The sequence below is a fragment of the Artibeus jamaicensis genome, unplaced genomic scaffold, assembly GCF_021234435.1.
Source record: "Artibeus jamaicensis isolate MK-2021 breed Jamaican fruit bat unplaced genomic scaffold, CSHL_Jam_final contig_354, whole genome shotgun sequence".
NCBI classification, from domain to species: domain Eukaryota; kingdom Metazoa; phylum Chordata; class Mammalia; order Chiroptera; family Phyllostomidae; genus Artibeus; species Artibeus jamaicensis.
Window position 1 is genome coordinate 9,326,580 of NW_026521803.1, and position 18,903 is coordinate 9,345,482.

Here is an 18,903-nt window from a genome sequence, read left to right on the forward strand (position 1 = left end):
TGAAAAAGAATTTTCATCTTAACAATATTGAATCTCTCCATTTATTGAGATCTTTAATTTCTCTCAGAAAGTTTGTGTAGTTTTCAGTGCACAAATCTTACACTTCTTTGTTAAATTTCTAAGTATTTTTTCTTTTTTGATGCTATGGCGAATAAAACTGTTTTCTTAATTTCATGTTTATGAATATGACTGTTCACTACCAATATACAAAAGCTACAGTTGACTTTTATACAAGATCTTGCATTCTGAGACCTTGATAAATCATTGATCAGTTCAGTTAGTGTTTTCATAGATTCCTTCAGGTTTTCTACATATAGGAGGTCATCATTAATACAAACAATTTTTTCTTTACTGCACTGTCCCAAACCTTCAGTACAGTGATGACTACAGGGCTAAGAGTGAACATTCTTGTGTCTCTCCCAACCTTAGGAGGAAAGGTGTTCAATGTCACCATTAAGTACATTGTTAGCTATAGGTTTTTCACAGATGCCTTTATAAGGCTGAGGAGGTTCCCTTCTATTACTAGTTTGCTGAGAGTTTTTATCACTAAGAGATGCCAAATTTCGTCTAATGGTTTTTCAGTACCTACATGATCATGTACTTTTGTCTTTTACTTTATTAATAGAATATATTCCATTAACTTACACATGTTAAACCAACTCAGTTGATCACGGTGTGTTGCCTTCTATATGTCACCAAATTTGGTTTGCTAATTTTGTGTTACAGATCTGTATTCATGAGGAGCACTGATCTGTATGTACTCTTCTTACAGTTTTTTTGTCTGGCATTAATACCAGGGTAACCCATCTTACAGAATAAATTAGGAGTTATTCCTCTTCCTTTACTTGCTAAAAATATTTCTTCTTTAAGTATGTGATGGAATTCATCAGTAAAGCCAGTTAAGCCTGGGCTTTTCTTGTGGCAAGATTTTTATTTACTACTTATATTTATTTACTTTTTATGAGTATATTCAGATTTTCCACTTATTCTTGAGTCAATATTCCTAATTTGTGTTGTTCTGATAATTTGTCCCTTTCATCAAAATTGCCTAAATTCTGGCATAAATTTATTCATAACATGAATAATATACAATGCTTTTAGTTTCCATAGGATCAGTAAGAATATCCTTTCTTACATTTTAAATTTTGACAATTTGTACCTTTTTTCTTATTTTCTTAGTCCAACTAGAGGTTTGTCACTTTTGTTGATGTTTTCAAAGAACCAACCTTGATTTTCTCTGTTGTTTTTGTTTTCTACCTCATTGATTCCCACACTGAACTTTATCATATGCTTCCTTCTGCTCCCTTTGGGTGTGGTTTGCTCTTCTTTTTCTACTTTCTTAACATGGAAGCTTAGGTTATTGATTTAAGACCTTTCTTCCTTTCTGATATGAGTGTTTACACCTATAATTTTTGCTCTGTGCAATATGTAGCTGCATCCCATAAATTTTGACATAGGTTTTTGTTTTCATTTGGTTCAAAATATTTTCAATTCCTCCTGTGAGTTCTTTTTTGCTTCACAGGCAATTTAGAATGTTATTTAATTTCCAAATAAATGGGGTTTGCTAGGTTTTTCTCTGTTGTGAATTTCTAATTTAATTCTGCTTATGATCAGAGAAGATACTTAACATGACTTCAATCTTTTAAAATTTGAGACTTGTTTTGTGACCCAGCATAACAGGTGTCCTGGAGAATGTTCCATAAGTGCTTGAGAAGAATATTCACTCTGTGGTCAATCGGTGAGGCATCATATAAATGCCAGTTACGTCACGTTGGTTGAGAGTGTTATCGGGAGTCATCTATGTCTTTCTATAACCTTGCCTTTCTACCTAGTTGTTCTGGATAGGAACTCTCAACTCTCAGAAGTTGAGAGTGCCGTATTGGAATCTTAAACTATTATTGCTTTCCCCTTCTATTCTGTCACTTTTTGTTTCATATAATTTGGGCTGCTGATGTTAAGTGTGTACACATTTATAACTGTTGTATCTTCCTAATGCATTAACCCTTTAATCATTATTAAATGTCCCTGTTTTTCTCCAGTAATACTTCTCGTCATAAAGTCCATTTCACTTGATTTTGATACAGTCACTCCAGCCAGCTCTCTCGTGGCTGCTGTTTGCACAGTTATCCACCCTTTTACTTTGAGCCTGACTGTGCCTTTGAACCTAAGGCACGTCTCTTCTAGACAGCATGCAGTTGGGTCTTACTTTTTTATCCGGTCTGACAATCTCTGACTTTTAAGTAGGGTGTTTAATGTATTTACCTTTAAATGTAATTAACTATTGACACGGCTGCTAGAAATGAATATGCCAGTCTTTCAATGGGAATATCTTTATTTCTGGTTCGTATCACATCTTTGCTGTACATAGAACTCCTGGTTGGAGATTTTTCTTTCAGCATGTGGAATGTGTTATTTTTCCATTCTTTTCCACAATCTTTCCCTTGTGAGAAGTCATCCATTAATCCTATTTTTTTTCCTATCCCTCTTTCTTCTTCTAGAATTCTTAATATATGTGTGTTGCTGGGCTTAATGTTGCCCCACACGTCTCTAAACTCTGTTTCTATTTCTCTAATTTAAAAAAAGAAGTCTTTTCTTTAGATTCAATTATTTTTTTTGTTTTACTTCCTGGTTCACTTATTTTTTTTCTTCTGCCTTCTCAGATCTGTTATTGAATTCCTCTAGAGAATTTTTTATTTCACTTCAGTTATTATACTTTTCAACTCCAGATTTCCCATTTCATTCTCTTTTTAAAAATCATTTCTATCTCTTTATTGAGATTCTGTATTCATTGAGACTTTCTTTGAATTCTTTAAACATGGTTTCCTTTATATCTCTGAGCATATTTAAATAGCTTCACTATAGTCTTTTTCTGCTAAGTTCCAAATATGGGGACACTCAGACACAGTTCTTACTTATCACTTTTTTCCTGTGCATAAATCATGCTTTCTTGTTTTCTGAATGCCTCTAATTTTTTTGTTGAATACTGGACAGTTAAAAAAAATACTCTGGATTCTAATTTTTCTCCCAGAGCATTGATGTTGGTGTCATTTTGCTTGTTTAGCAGTTTGCCTGGACTAAATATGTAAAATCTCTCTCCCATAAAAGGTACAGTTGCTGAGGTCTTCACCCATCTTTTTCCTTGTTTTTATTTTAAGCCTGCTTTCCTGGGGGTCATCCCCATAATCTGCAGAGTTTAGTGTTCTGGGGAAGGCTAGTCAGGGGTTTTGCTCACACACCTTGAGCCGGAAAGACTTCTCTCTGCTCTTACTATGTGTGGATGGGATCACATTAGAATTTCAGGGGGTTTTCTTGTCTGCCCCAGCCTTCACTTTCTGCGGGCTCCCTCACACCTCCTCCCTGTGCACACACAGGCCTCGTGGGCCAAAGGTGTGGACGTCTTTGGTGTACTCTATCTCTGCTGCTTGTACACACAGACTAAACTCAGTCTGGAATACATGGAGAGTTATCAAGCTCTCTCATCTCCGAGAACTACCTGTTAAGTCCCCAGCTATGGACTTAACCACAGGTCCATTGCTTGTCCCAAAAAGGGATATAAATTCAAAACAGTGGAGCTACTGGCTCTTCCTGTTCATTTACCACTGGTGTGACCACTGAAAATACTCCAAATGGAGTCTCCTGGAAGCACCGACAAGGGTGCTGGTGTCCACAGCCTGCCCTGCTCTGGTTAAACATCGCACTGGCAGAGCTGGGGAGGAGGGACCGGAAGCAACCTTAGGCAAGAATGCCACCAACTCATGCTGTTCCTACCCAAAGCTTAGAAGTTTTCATGAACAAATAACTGCTTCTCAGACTGGTATGTGCCTTTGGTCAGTTTCTAGAGAGCTAAAATGGATCTATTTGACAGCTTTTGTCTAGCCTTCTAGTTGATTTGGGGGGAGAAGATTTGTCACCCAACTAATCCATCATCCTGTAAGTCAGCATCTCAGCCACTCTTCATGTTCTGCCTGAATTAGGGTTATTTTAAAAAGTAGACCATGCAGGTGAAAATATCACTGTGAAATCTCATTTTCAAAGAGGAATGTTTGCCTTTGCTTTCCGGGGTGGAAAATCAACCACAAACATAAAGGCGCAAGTTTAAATGATTATTTCATTAGATTAAATTAATTAAGAAATACCACCCATCGAAAGCAGCACCTAGGGGCCCTGCGACTTGACTCCTTCACGGGCGTTAGAAGAATGATGTGCTCCAGGGAGGAGCCAGCCCCAGGCATCTCAGCTAAGATCACCTTGCCACAGCTGCCTCACTGCTGCTTCTGTTTCTTCTTATTTCCCCACCATTTCCTTATGCTTCGACCAGGGTCAGTCAGATACGCAATGGGCATTCTTACAATAGGCCCATTTTTGAAGTCCTCAGCAAAGTCCCCCAAACTGGCCATTTGCCTGTTTTCCTTTCTCTCCCACTCTGATGGGCTGAGGTCTCTTGGGCAGGTCAGTGGAGTTCGGAACATCCTCACAGCTCCCGGGAAAGAACGTAAGAACTGCCCCGTGCGTCCAGGGGTGCAGTCTCTCAGAACTGGAGGAGCTTTAGGGATTTTTCTTTGGCAAAAACCTCTCATGTTCAGATGTGGAAATGAAGGCTCAGGAAAGTTAAGGGGCTTCTGCAGGTCACCTTCCAGGAGCATGACAACAAAGGTCTCGGAAATTGTTGGCTGAATGAGTGAGGATCGGGCTGAGAGCCAGTGACGAGAAGTGATTTCATGAAGACCAACCCTGCCATGGCACAGGCTCTGAGGACACGGGACACAGAGGCCCCTGAGTTCATCTTCCCCACCCCACCCCCTCGCTCTTACCTTAGCAAAGAAAATCCAGGCTGCGCACTGCCCCGGGGCCATGAGCCTTTTTAGCTTCGCTGTGCTGAACATGAGAAAGAATCCTAAAACCCCACTGGAAGGAGAAAGTAGTTTTTTGTTAGTGAGGCTTGTTGTCTTCTCTGAGCCAATAGGTAACTGTTTTCTGTTATTTTACCAGTCCATTTCTAATTGTTACACATCTATTTCATCAGTGGTTTATAGTGATCTATAGATAAAAACACTTCAAACTTAAAAACCCATTAAGCTCTACTTTTCTAAGAAGCTGTGATGAGAGCATTGTACTAAAGGTGGGGGAGAGCATAGAACTTTTTTTTTAAATGTGGGGGACAATAATTATGGAGCTTGCTGCTTGCCAAGGTAGAGCTTCAATTTTTTTCAAGCAGAACAAACTGCCAGGAAGAGAATCCCACAGGGAAATTCACTGTATGAGGACAGAGGGCCTAGCTGTACCTGCCCCTGGGTTCCAGGGGAAAATCTGAAAGGGGAGGGCAGCCCCAGTAACAGAAGTTCCCCAAACCAGGCCTACCCACCCAGAAACTGCACTTTGGAAATGATGTCTACACCCAGGTGTGTGGCCTGAAGGAGCCCCCACCCGGGGGCCTGAGGCTGGAGCAGCGTCTCGGGGACCATACAGTGGTCTGCACCAGCAAGGCACTGATGCGGCAGTGGACAGGGAAATGGTGGCCTGTCACCATTTTCAAAAGTGGCATTGTGTGGCCAAGGTCAAAGCTAAGGGAACTCCAGCCAGAATGGTCACTCTTCCTGACGTTCGGAGGCATGGTGATTGGAGAAGAAAGTATGGCAGAGAGACTCCATGAGAGAAGCTGACCTCCTGTGTGTAACTTTTACGTGGAATTTAAAATTGAAAAGCAAGAGTCCCAACTGGTGTGGCTCAGTGAGTTGGTGTCACCCCGCAGATCAAAAGATCACTGGTTTGATCCCGGTCAGGGCACATGCCTGGGTTGCAGGCTAGGTCCCTGGCTGGGGGCGTGTGAGAGGCAACCAACCGATCCATGTTTCTCTTCCTCTCTTTCTCCCTCCCTTCTCCTTTCTCTAAAAATCAATAAAAATCTTTCAAAGAAAAAAAAATTGAAAGCCAAGAGACATGACTGCATTTGCACCAAACCAAAGAAGTGAGTCTTACGAGCTGTACCTATTTGTACTCCCGAGGCCTCGAGCGTCACACTGCCATTTGACCTCTATTGCAGGCACTGGCGTGCGGCTCCAACTTGATCATGAGCTCTGAGAGGGTGGGGCCTGACCTCAGGTTTCCCTGTGTCTCCCCCAACAGGGCCAAGCCTGGGGCCTTGGGCATAGTAGGTATTACATCAGTGTCTGACAGGCTCACTTGGAAGCAGCTTGAATTAAATTAAGGCCAAATGTCACAGAAATGTGTGCCTTCACTTCATTAGATTAGGTCAGTCCACAGCCACATTCTTGGGGCAGCACCAGAGATATGCCTTAGGCTTCCCTTGTGTGTACATCAGCCTGTTTGGCCTGGCTGACCCGCAAACTCGTTCAGACCGGCATGTGTAGTGATGGAAGGCTGGGCAGCTTCGGGTCAAGACACTGAGTCCGTCATACCCAAAAGGCAAGGAGGCCGCTGTGGGTAGGCAGCAGGCTGAAAATCTAGTGGCCTGAATTTCTGTTCTTGGTGCTCATTGACCCTAGTAACCTTGACCAAATCCCCCACTTTTTTTCCTTTTTCCCTTTTTTTCTTGCCTCAGGTGCTGTGTTCTTAAAGCAGGAATGAGCATAGTGGTCCCCACCCTACCTTTTGGAAATCAGAGATTTTCAGAACAAAAAGGTTCCCCAGCCCCATTTCTCACTTTATTAACATGCAAACTGAGGCACAGGTATAATTATAATCCAGGTTTCCCGGCTCCTTGAATAATTCTCCACAGCTCTTCAAACCTCCCTACAGATGCCCCTGGTCAGAGCCACAGTGTGAGATGGTGCGGGTGCCCGTGGCTGTGAGATTGGGTGTGGAAAGTAAGACAGAGAGCACCCAGGGCTCTCCTTGGTGGCATCCACCCACTGCGTCCAACGAGCTAACAACGTCACAGGCACCTGTCCAGTTCCCTGTACTGACGTCCCCGCTGGTCCTTTCCTCTCCTCTCCTCCTCTGGCCAGAGGAAGGGCATGATTCCGTACTGACCACTCCCCTCAGCAGACTGTTGGCCGGAACCCAGCCTCTCCTGGGTTTTGACCCACACTCTCATTTTCAGCTCTCCTCCTGCTATAGAGGCAGATCTTAACATCCACGGGAGGGCCCCAGAAGTGAAGGAGCCTGGGCTCCTTGTTAATGGGGTATCCAGGTCTTGGCTACTAATACAATCCCCTCCGACCCCCACGACCCCTCCTGAGCTCACCCAGAATCTGGAGGAGTCAGGAGATGAGACGTGCTTAAAAGGGGTTAAGCTTGGTACTGAAGCCAGGGGGCAAAATGTGACAGAGAATTAAACCAATTCAAATAAATATTTCCAATCCTTTCAAATAAAAATTCCTGATTTTTCATGTTGGATTATGAGAAAGTTTCAGATGAAAAGAGGCAGAAATGGAGCCAGAATGCCATCCCACAAAGCCAACAGCAACGGTTGTGGACTGCGTTGCTCCGTTCCAGACAACCACAGCCCACCCCCACCCGTTTGCCGGTGCTGCCGATGGCCAAGGGCAAACAGGTCGACGGGCACTGGAGCAGCACTAACACCCCGTCGCACAGTCCTCGCCAAGCGGCAAGGCCTGACCAAACGGACAGGAACTGGGAGGATGAATTCTGTCAGCGTTCTAAATTTTCTTAGGACGATTAAGAAATCATTCTGAAGCTCATATGCAGAAGCAGACTCTATATCATTGATTCTTTTAGTCCTAATGCATCCCCCACTGGAAACAGTACCTAGCTACCTATGGGCTTTTTGACTCTCTGTGAAGAATCACTGCATGACGAGGTACAACCCTGTGAGTGTGGAAATAGGCAGTTTGACTCTTATGTAGCAGCTGCTTGTGGTTCATTGGCATTTTATTTGCAGGTGACCTCAGCAGATAATAAAATGGTCATCATTTATTAGGCCAGACACAATGCTAGGCCTTTAAACACTTTACTCAATACATACAGTTACCCTGCATTGCTATTATTTTTCCATTTTACAGATGAGAAAACTAATGATGGCTTAGGAGAACTGGGAAAACCTGACCAAAGACCACACAATCAGGAAGCAGCAAGGCTGGAATTCAACCTAAGCCTGGTTTCTCCACCCTATCAGAATACATGCTCTGAGCCTGTCCACAGAATCCTTTCCATCCTGAGCATTATAAAGTCAAGCAGAGGGAGTACGACAGGAAAGGGAAGCAGGATGGTTATAAACTTTTGTGTCTGTAATTCTATCCACTGAATTGATCTAGATCCCTGAGTACTTCCCAAGGCCAATATTGATGATCATGGTGTTGTCCAGTTATCTCCTGGTCAATGGCTTCCAAAATCAGTTCCTCATCATTTTGGGGATCAGTTGAGGCTTTTTTTTTTTTTTTTTGAGATTGTCCTTAGGAGCAAGAGGGAGGCCAAGGTGGAAGTTGACAGGGCAGGATTATAGACCCAAATCTTCCCTTGAACTCAGCCAGTTTCATCAGTGTTACATACTGAAGTTAAAAGAATTGCTCTTGGAGAAAAAAAAAAGTTGGAAATCCTAGCTCTTCGGCCAGTTTGAAAACCACTGCTGTGGCCTAAAGTCGTCTACAGCACATGGGTCCTCAAAGGCCCCAGGCCAGCCCTGAGCACCCGAGGGTGTTCATAATAACCCATGGATGGCCCAGGGAGCTGCTCCCATGCCCGTGCCCGCCACCACTGCTACTCATCTGGATGACAGCACCGACCCTGAACTTCAGGGAAAGCGAGACACTGCTGGTGGTACAGAAATGCATATTAATATTGCAAGGGTTTCAGGAGTCGATATTACCTGGCACAGCAGCTGCCGTGGAATCTGTAGAAGTACAGGAACGGAAAGTCCAGGATGCCGAGGAGATCACCTGAGGGGCACAGCAAGGGAGAACATAGTGGCCCACCTGCCCGCAGCCCCCAGCAGCCCCACAAACGCGAGGTGAGGGTCTTGAGCACAGCAGCCCTCTGAGCTGCTCTGCACTGAATTCACACTGGCACCCCTAGGTTTCTATGTTACAGGCATTTTCTTATAATAATAACAGTGTGAAGATAATAATGCCCATTTAGTGAGAGTCTGCCTTGGGCAGGGCCCAATGCTAAAAGCTTTATGTACATTATCTCTCTTTCCATCCTTATAACTCTGTGAAGTTTTGTTTCCTGCCTTTTCACTGGAGCTCAAGAAGTTAAGAGATTAGCCTAATACGACACAATTCTTGACTGATGGAGCCACAGTGTGAGCCTGTCACTTGCAGCCCTCGGGTCTGTCCTCTTTGCCAAGGTGGCCATCCCTCCAAGGGCAGAGCACAGGACCCGAAAAAAGGCTTGTCTTCAAAAAGTTCTTCTATTCTTTTCTGCCTTATGGCTAAAAAAAGATTGTGAAAGCATGCCTCTGACATCTTTTTTTCCCCCCCATTTTTGTGTTTAATTACTGCACAAACGGTGCAGGGCCAGACTGACCGTGCACACTCGTTTAAGGTCCAAAGGGTACATTTATTTCTAGTGAAGTAAGTTCATTCTTTTAGTTCCACTTGGTGCAAGAGGAAATAATCACACATATTGGCTGCTTCCCTCTGTGGAATTTGAACTTGGTCACAAACAAGAAGTCAGGAGATTAAAAAAGCAGAAAGCCTTCCAAAAATGTCCAGAGAAAAGGAATTAAGCATTTCCACAGCAGATAACTTAATCCTTCCAAATCTGGACTTTCTGAGGCCGAGAGGAGCCAGGCTGTCCAGGCCCCCAGCCTGGGTCTGGCTCTCGGTTCTGGACGGACTGGAGCAAGAGGGGATGTGTCTTCTGATTGTTCACAGCGTGTGAGGTGTGCAGTGGGATGTATAGATAGTATTTCCTTTGTCACTACTCTTATTGATCAAGAGTTTTGGGACAAAAGACACATGGCCTGCTGTACTTCCTCAGAGACCTAAAGGATTGCAAATGACTCAGCCATCTAGTATTGGGAAGGAAAGTTCTGAATTCCATTCCTCTGGAAGGTTGGGTTATTTTTTTAATCACGACTATTGTTTTGTCCCTTATATGCATATGTGCGTGTGTTAACCAAAAACAAGAGGGTCTCATGGGATCTGGTTTTCATGCACCACGACAAGAGGCTGAGTTCTTGTCCTCTTTCTGCCACAACTGCACTGAGTACCTTTGTTGTCTGCTAGGGACCTGTGTTGGTGGAGGGACTTTGGAAATGGCATCGTCGGGCTCAGATATCTCACGCATGAAGACCACCATCTGAAGCCCCCTTCCCCACAGAAGTGACAGCTGAGGCCCCCCTGGGCACCCCGGTCCTAGAGGGAGGGCAGAGCCCCCTGCTCAGGTGGTGGAAGGGATGCCAGTGGAGGATTTGTTTGGTCCCTGCGGTAGCAGTTGGTTCCCGGCCCTTTCCCAGTTCCCTCTCAGTGAGAGACACTGTGGCACGGTCCGTGTGATCACGAGGCACGGGCAGAGAGGGAAATGAAGTGAACGCAGGACCTTGAGATTCCTGGGGCACTGCCTCTTCAGCACCCAGCTTTTGTCAGGAGGTGAACTAGACTCACGGTGCATTGGCGACCTTTCCAGCCCTGCCCAGGCTGCAGGGAGAGGTCAGAGGTAGACAGGGAGAAGGATAAAAAAAAAAAAATCACCAACCTAGGGAATTCATCAGTTAGATTAAAACCCTCACCAAAATCCTGACCATCGATTCTGTAAATTATTGAGAGAATAGCTCACTCTCTGAGCCATTGCTAAAACCACCACACATTTCTCACATGGCACTGAGCTGACTTCATGCCTGTCTTTTCTTCTGAAACTATCAAGTCCTTAAGAGAGAGTCCAGCAACTCTCTCTTAACTCATCACTTGCACCCACTGGGTTGGGACCAGTCCTGACACACAGGAATCACTACTGAACTGAGAATGTCCACTTGTTTCCTTTGGAGAGAATGTCCTAAACACCCTCCAGTTGAATATGCTGGTCCTCAATTTCAAACTGACCCAAATGCCTGACCCCTTCAGCCTGCCTCCTCTTTTACCAAAGCAGCGCTCTTAGCCAGACAGGGTGCATTCCAACCTCTAAACACCCAAGGTTAACGACTGTACTACAAATAGCCCTGAAGCTGTTGTAGTGTGTGGCTGGCTGACCCCAACCACATAAAGACTAGATCCAGGAGCCTTAAAAATTTGTAAAGATGCTAAAACAACAACAACATCCCTGTACCATCTAGGGTAGAATGCACAATTTAAGCACAAATTGGGCGGCTCAAGAGTCATAACCATGTTTTGTGGCATCAACATTCAGCTGATGCCAAAGTCCGGGCTGAGCCTCCAATTCCCATGCTCCACAGCTAAAATTCTGCTGGGTCTCTGAGTGAGGGAGTGAATCCCATTTTTTCCAAGATGACAGAGCATGAAATCGCCACAGCGAGAGTGTGGCACAATCCTTCCTACCGCATTCAAGCGTAAGTGATATCTGCACATCGAGAAAATTTCCTCTCACCACAATTAGCCCTCAGAACTGGCAGGAAAATGGAGGGTCCATTCCAAGAAGGGATTAGTGCTGCTCGCGTTATCTCACACATGAGCAATAGACATACCAGGTACCAAGGTCATTTCTGGGTCAGATTCCTGTGGTTCTCCCAGCTTTTCATGTGCCTTGCAATTCTCTCTCTTGACCACCACAGATGAGGGGCCCCATACAGATACGAAATGCAAACTTCCACACACAAGGGGGGTATTTCTCTTCCTTATTACTGCTTAAAACAGTCCTGGGGAAAGGAAAGTTCCCAGATCCTTGGAGACTCTGCATGAGGTTGAAAGATTAGAGGGGGAGGTTGATTCCACCAAAGGAGAAAAACCCGGTGGCTGAGCAGAAAAAGTGGCAGGGGCTGCACCTAGGACATGAGGGACTGTCATCAACCTGAGCCCTAACATCACGTCCCAGTGCATCCCAAAGGTTGTAGCCTAAGCCACATCTCCTGCACCTACAAAAAAGCATATCTTTCTAGTCATGCATGAGCAAGTGAGAAAGGCAGCTAAGTCAAAAGTGCTACTGAGTGACCAGGATCCAAGCACCAGAATAGCTAAAGTAAGACTGACAACAACAAATGTTGGTAAAGATATGGAGCGACTAAAACTCTCATACATTCCTGGGTGGGAGTATAAGAGCACTTTAGGAAACTGGCATTTCTTTAAAAGTTATAAATACATCTTACTTTAAGGCCCAGAAATTCTACTCCTGGGTATTTACCCAAGAGGCAAAACATTCGAAGGGGGGATTCAAAAGAACTGTAATTATCTTCTGGACGGTGGGCCCCTATACTGCAGGCTTTCCCCGGTAGGTGAGTGTTGTAGGAACCCAGCTGTGTCAGTGTGCCAGCTGGTGTTTTTGTGAGAGGCTGCATTCTGCTTCAGTAAAATTTTTTGTTTTTGAAGATTCTTTCAGCGTGTCTGCTCATTTCATGACAGGTGATTTAGGAGCACACCTGCCCATGCCACACTGAGTGTTCAACAGTTTTTGACAGTGACAGAAACCTGCATAACCTCCATTCACCCCATCACACCCTAAGTGACTTTTGTTTTTGTTTCCCTGGATGAAAAAGATCCTCAAAGCAAAATGTTTTGTCGCTGTGGAAAAGGTAAAACAAAAATGGTAGAAGAACTAAAAGACATTAAATTGAAAAGTTCAAAAACTGTTTTGAGCAGTGAAAAAAAGCCTCAACAGGTGTAATGCATCAAATGCAGAGTACTTTGAAGGTCGTATGTTCATACAGTGGCACACTCCTCAGCAATAAAAGGGAATAGATAAGTGATACACACAACAACCTGGATGAATCTCTGAACACCATGAATGAAAGAGCCGCACATGATGAAACACTTCCTATGAGGCTCTGCAATGGACAGAACTTCTCTATAGTAACAGAAATCAGATCAGTAGCAGCTTTTGGTGTCGGGTGAGCAGAGAAGGACTAACAAGCGGTATGAGGCAGTCTTTGTAGTGACAAAAATGCTCTATGTCTTGATGGGGTATGAGTTACACAGGTATGAGGCCTATCCATAAAGTATCCAGCCACATACTATGAAAAAGAGACATTTATTGAAGAAGATACAAGATACAAGAAACATTGTCCAAAGGACAATGATGCCTCAGTCCTCTTCAAAGTAGGCACCTTGGGACCTCACACAGTTCTCTCAGTCACCATCCACTATCCTGTCGTATTTTCCTGAATCTCATCAATGGTCTGAAATCTCTTCCCTTTCAAAGGTGATTTTAGTTTTGGGAAGAGCCAAAAGTCACAAGGCACCAAATCTGGGCTGTAGCGGGGCTGAGTCACCCGGGTGATTTGATGTTTGCCAAAAATCTCTGCACGAGACATGATGCATGAGTGGGCATGTTGTCGAGATAAAGCTGCCAATCACCAGTGGCTTTCTGAATCATCTGAATAGTTTCCACAGAGGAATATTCAAGCTTAACACAAAATTTGATACATATTCATTGCTCTACTCATTCAGTCATTTTGAATGTGACAGCCACACAGTGTACACACTCACTCAATGGTGTCTACTGCCCCCACTGACTAGTACAGTGAAGTCATCATTGTTCACACATGCGCATTTCTGTCCACTGTCCTTGGCTGCCAGGTTACATCAATGTCGTGCAAACCATTCTTGTCATATTAACAATGGCTGGACTTTTTCTGGACAGGCCTGTACATTTTAGTCAAAATTGGTCAAGCTGTACATTTAAGATATGTGCATTTCATATATATAAATTATATCTCAATTTTAAAGTGTTTTAAAGGTACTACAAAATAAGTAAGATGCAAGTAAAAAATAAGAGGTGAGAATAAACAAAAAACAATCAAGTCTCATTTTAAAATGTCAGAAATTATTAACAGATCCTTCGAAAAGAGACTGTACCCAGGGTCCCTGACTCTTTCTGTGTCTTAACTGCTGCAGGTGAGGACAGTGAGGAAGGCGCTCTCCCTGAGTCACACTCAGGCCTGGCAGTGGACAGTCTAGGTAGAAAGGACAGTGAGCAGAAGTGGGAAGAAATAAAGTGCTGTTCTGTCTTCAAATGGGGAGGTGACCCCTGCATCCAATGAGAAAGTAAACAAATGGGCAGGAACTAGGGCTGCCCAATCCTGGCAGTCCTTGAATACTTCTGTAGAAAGAAAATTTTCTTCAACTGTTAAGTTTGCTTAAACTTCACAGTCAATGGTATCCAGCTAGGAGAAAATAATACTGGGACCCATCAAAGAGTGCAGGACAATTAACCTGAGTTTATAAAGCTCAGAAAACTGATCTCCCAGGGGTATTCTAGATTGTGAGCTTCCGTCAATGTGCATATCAAATCCCTACCTTAATCCCAAGCTGCGTTAGCTACCCGCTCTCACAAACATAAGTGCTTTGCTGTGCCCGAATGCTTTTTGAAGCGCTGGGCCTCTGCCTGCAGCTGCACAGACTGGGTCCTGTGAGACCTCCAAGAGCAGGACCACGACTGCCTTGGTGGCCCAGGGGCTTCCTGGAAGTTAAAGCTGATCAAAACCTGGACAGACTCCTTCACAACAGCCAAGACATGGAAACGACCTAAATGCCCACTGATGGGTGAATGGATAAAGAAAATGGGGTATATACACAACGGAATATTTAGCATAAAAAAAGGAAATCCTGCCATTTGTGACGATATGGATGGACCTTGAGGGAGTTATGGTAAACGAATTGAGTCAGACAGAGGAAAACGAATACTGTATGATCTCACTTACATGTGAATCTAACACAAAAACAAAGCGAAGACCTGAACTCACAGGTACGGAGAACAGGCTGGTGATTGCTGGGGGGGGGGGGGGGGGCCGGGTGGGTGAAACAGGTGAAGGTAGTCAAAGGTACAAACTTCCAGTTACAAGGTAAGTAAGAGTGGGGATGTCAAGTACAGCATGGTGACTATGAGTTAACAATACTGTATCATATATTTGAAAGTTGCTAAGAAAGAGTTCCCATAAGAAAAAATACAGTAGCTATGTGTGGTGATGGATATTAATTAGCTAAACTTGTTATGATCATTTCACAATATATACATATATCAAATCATTATGTTGTACACTTGAAACAAATACAATGTTAAATATCAATTATATTTCTTTTTTTTTTTAAAGCAGGGACAGTCTCTTTTTATGTGGATTTCACAAGTAGATCCCGCCTCTAGTCAAGATCGTTTTGTTATTCAGCAGTCCTCATCCGAGCAAGCGTTCAATGGACCCGCCCCACCTCCACCAAGGTTTCCAGTCAGTGATGCTCCTTTGACAGAAGCTGACAGGAGAAGCAGACACACCCGTTTAAGACACCTTGACACACAATTTGTATAAGTTCTAGGAACCAACGATCATGATCATGGCGACCACACACAGAGCACCTTTATAAAAACAGGGCCTTTGGGGTACTTAACACACCTAATACGAGGTGTGGAGCCCTCATGGGTTAGATACTGAACTTGGTGCTGGTCTGGATGGAAATCTCCGGACTCTTCTGGAAGGCTGACACTGGTTTGTACATAACTCCACCTGCCTTTCCCCAGGGCCCATGCCAGAGCTCTGCTATGATGGTTACCGAGGCTCACTGGACTTCGAGGGGGAGCCTCGGCAACAGACAGCAAGGGAGGCCAAGGTCGCCTCTGCCACTGACAGAAAAGTCGCAGCCAGGCCCATAGGCCCAGCAAAACCCTTCTCAGGAGCTACTTCCTGTCTCTGGCCTCTTCAAAGCTACCACCCCAACTACCCAAAAACTGCAACAAACCAAAGCCCCAGCCAGAAGTCCTTCCAGGACACACCACACCTCTCTCTGATGAACCGCACAGATTTTACAACTCCCGGAGCTGCCCACCAGAGACCTGCCCTCAACCATTCACCATGTGACGTGAGCAAAGCCTGCAAGGGAAGGCTCGAGAAATGAACATCTGATGTCTAATACCCATTCTTTTCTTAACTTAAAATATGATTGGGAGAAAAATTAATCCTTGCTAATATCTTTTTCAGGTAGAAATGAGTTCCAAACAGGTTCTCAAATAAAAGAGATTTCCTTTTCTTATCCCCTATACAATTTTTTGTTGAGATATAATTCATATACTATAAAGTTCACCCTTTCAAAGTCTACAATTCGGTGGTTGTTAGTGTGTTCACAGGGTTGTACAACTGTCACTACCACCTAATTCCAGAACAACTGCCTCACCTCCAGAAGAAACCACAGCCTATTTTAAATTGCTCTTCAGCCCAGGCCACTCTATAACTTCAGTCTGCTGACTGCTTGGTGTTCAGGGAGTAACTAGGTGCTCAGGGTATTGTAGCTTTGACCTAAAAGTTTAGCAATTACTCAAGGTCAAATGTGGGAATGTTGCCTAAAATGTATAAATGATTCCTAGCAGTCTTCATGCTTGGCCACTGGTGAACACCATGCCCTTCTAACCAAGAGAATTTCCAGAAAGAAATTTAGGGACATCAGACAAAAATATTCCCTCACTCAAGAGACTTTATAACAAGTGTAAGATCACTGAAAAGGAAGCATTTAAAAAGAAAAACCTGGACAGAGGGTCGGGAGACAGACCTAAACTCCAGTCTCCCTCTGCCGCTCACCTCCTCCGTATTATCTCAGTCAGCTCTCATAATTCCTTTGGGTTTCACTTCCTCATTGGTGGAATGTGGTGGCGCCCTAGGTAATCAATCACCAAGGTTCCCTTCAGTTCCAATAATCATGAGTGTAACCAATGAACAGGCATAACCTGTTAGGTGAAAGGCAGAGTGATTTTTTTAAGGTGAAAATGATTCGCCAAACCCACTAGAAGTCACTCAGAGAATAAATGAACATGTCAACCAAGGAGAACCAGCAAACAGAACTTTCCAAAGGCCTTTGACTAAAACGCATTTCAATGGGGAGGATGCCTAGTAGGCTCTTTAAGAATCTGTCAGGTGGCAAACTCCTGGCCACATGAAGGAGTGACGCGAGGCATGATTACGGGCAGGCAACTGGCAGTCCGGGCAAGCAGAAGCTGTTCAGGGATAACTCCATGGTTTTGTATCATTTCTTCTTTTACAACACAAATGAGCGACAGGCTTTCACCAAATGGTCATGGAGAGGGCACTCGACAGCAAGCGTCGTAGTTGTGAGACAACGCCCAGCTGTGGGAGTGGGCAGAAATGAGCAGATGTGCGTCGGTGTGGGCACGTGTGGAATGATGCGTTGAGAGAAAAGTCATTCTAATTATCCTTACACAGCATGGGTTCTATTTTGTCACGTACGATCTCGAAACAGTATCTGAGTCACTACCAGCAATTCCCTAAGGATACCAGTCCGAATAGGGTGAAATGGCTCAGAACACAAACGGAACACTGTCATTGCTTGCGGGCACAGTATGAGAGCTCGAAGGAGCCTTGACTCTAATCCAGTCCACTTTTTTCACTTTACAGATAAGGGAACTGAGTCCCTGAGGGGCTGGGAAAGGCCTTACCATAGCAAATGGTCAATAAACATTAGTTTAAGGAGGGTGGCCAATAAAACATGTATTTTTAGCCATACCACACACAGATATTATTGCTTTGTCTTTGGCATTGACTTCAAAACCTTTCAAAGTAAAAAAAAAATCACAATGGAATAGAGTTATTGTAGGCAATCCCTGAATCTGAAAAACAAGTATGCAGTAATTAATGCAGCAACAAAGTAGAGGAAAGTTTTAACGCTTGACTTTAATCTGGAATTATGAAGATGAGAGGACAACAGGCCCTGGGTGGCTCAGGTGGTTAGAGCATCGCCATCCGCCACGGCTATGGCTTCGGTCTCCACCAGGGCACACACAAAAGCAACAAACGAAGGCATAAGTAAGTGGAACAACAAATCGCTGTTTCTCCCTCCCTCTAAAACAAAGTTAATGAATAAAAAAGATGAGATGATAACATATGACCAAAGATGGTAAAAGGATGTTAATTAGAAATAAGGTAAATTTGAACTTTTTCACCAAATCCTTTGGTATTACAACCGAAAAGCCATTCTGGATGCTTAAGGAAGAGACCAGAAGAGGACACACAAGCCCTAGTTTACCCGGCAGTTATGAAACCTGTCCGCACATTTGAGATTGCGCCAGATGAAATTGTACAGAATGAAGCTCAAGAAAGGATAAAAATAAATCCACGGGCAGTAACTCCCTCGTAGGTTATTAAGAACAGTCTCAAGTATGTGGGCTATTTCTAACCCTTGAGCTTGACATCCTGGAAGGCGACCACATTCTCTTACAAATTGCCCCTGAGATAAAACCAGGCCAGGGCACTGCACTGAATGGGTGATGTAAAACAAACGGATAAAATAATGTTTACCTGTGGGATGAGATGCCAACGCCAGAAGCACCGCACTACAAGAGAAAGAGCAGAGTAGTGAGGAAAGCTTCCCTGGCACTGAGAAAGCAACATGCATTTCCAACCATTCTACTTGGAAATATGAAATTGGCCTACAAGCACATTACCTGCACTGAATGGTCTCATTCTGCCTGAACCCAGCTCTTCAGTGAGAGAATGAGTCTCTTGAAATGCTTTAGGTCTGGGCCAGCGGGTTGAATCTACCCTGTGACGGACTAAGGACCCATACCCCACTCTGAGGGTCAGCCGTGCCACCAATTATCGTCAAACTCGCCTAATCTACAAACAGTATTTGCAAGCTAAACATAGCAAACTCTAAATTACAAACAGGCTGCACTCTAAAAGCTAGCTGTTGGACATGTGCCGAGTCTCTTTTTGCCACAAAATTAACTGCATAGAAGGCAGGTGAAATGTCCAAGAAGGTAGCCCACAAAGCGATCCATCCCATCCACCATGTGCCTGAAAACCACCTGGGCTGGTTGGCAATTGATGCCAAAAAGGATGAAAAAGAGGAGGAGTTTTCCTCGCATGTGGGCCCCCTTTGT

At 44.1% G+C, this 18,903-nt stretch overlaps 1 protein-coding gene across 3 annotated transcripts in view; it reads right to left on the reverse strand.

Annotated features, from left to right (window-relative positions):
- TMEM241 (transmembrane protein 241) overlaps positions 1-18,903 on the reverse strand; it is a 117,930-nt gene that overhangs the window by 46,016 nt on the left and 53,011 nt on the right. The window contains exons 11-14 of one of the 3 annotated variants that reach the window (XM_053664372.1): positions 18,320-18,354; positions 8,786-8,855; positions 4,812-4,905; positions 4,141-4,690 (exon numbers count right to left, since the gene is read on the reverse strand). In XM_053664372.1, the coding sequence (XP_053520347.1) occupies positions 4,580-4,690; positions 4,812-4,905; positions 8,786-8,855; positions 18,320-18,354 (310 nt within the window). In that variant the 3' untranslated portion in view covers positions 4,141-4,579. Of the gene's footprint in view, positions 1-4,140; positions 4,732-4,811; positions 4,906-8,785; positions 8,856-18,319; positions 18,355-18,903 lie in introns of those variants that run through there. The other 2 variants (XM_037134114.2, XM_053664371.1) reach the window with 2 other exon arrangements.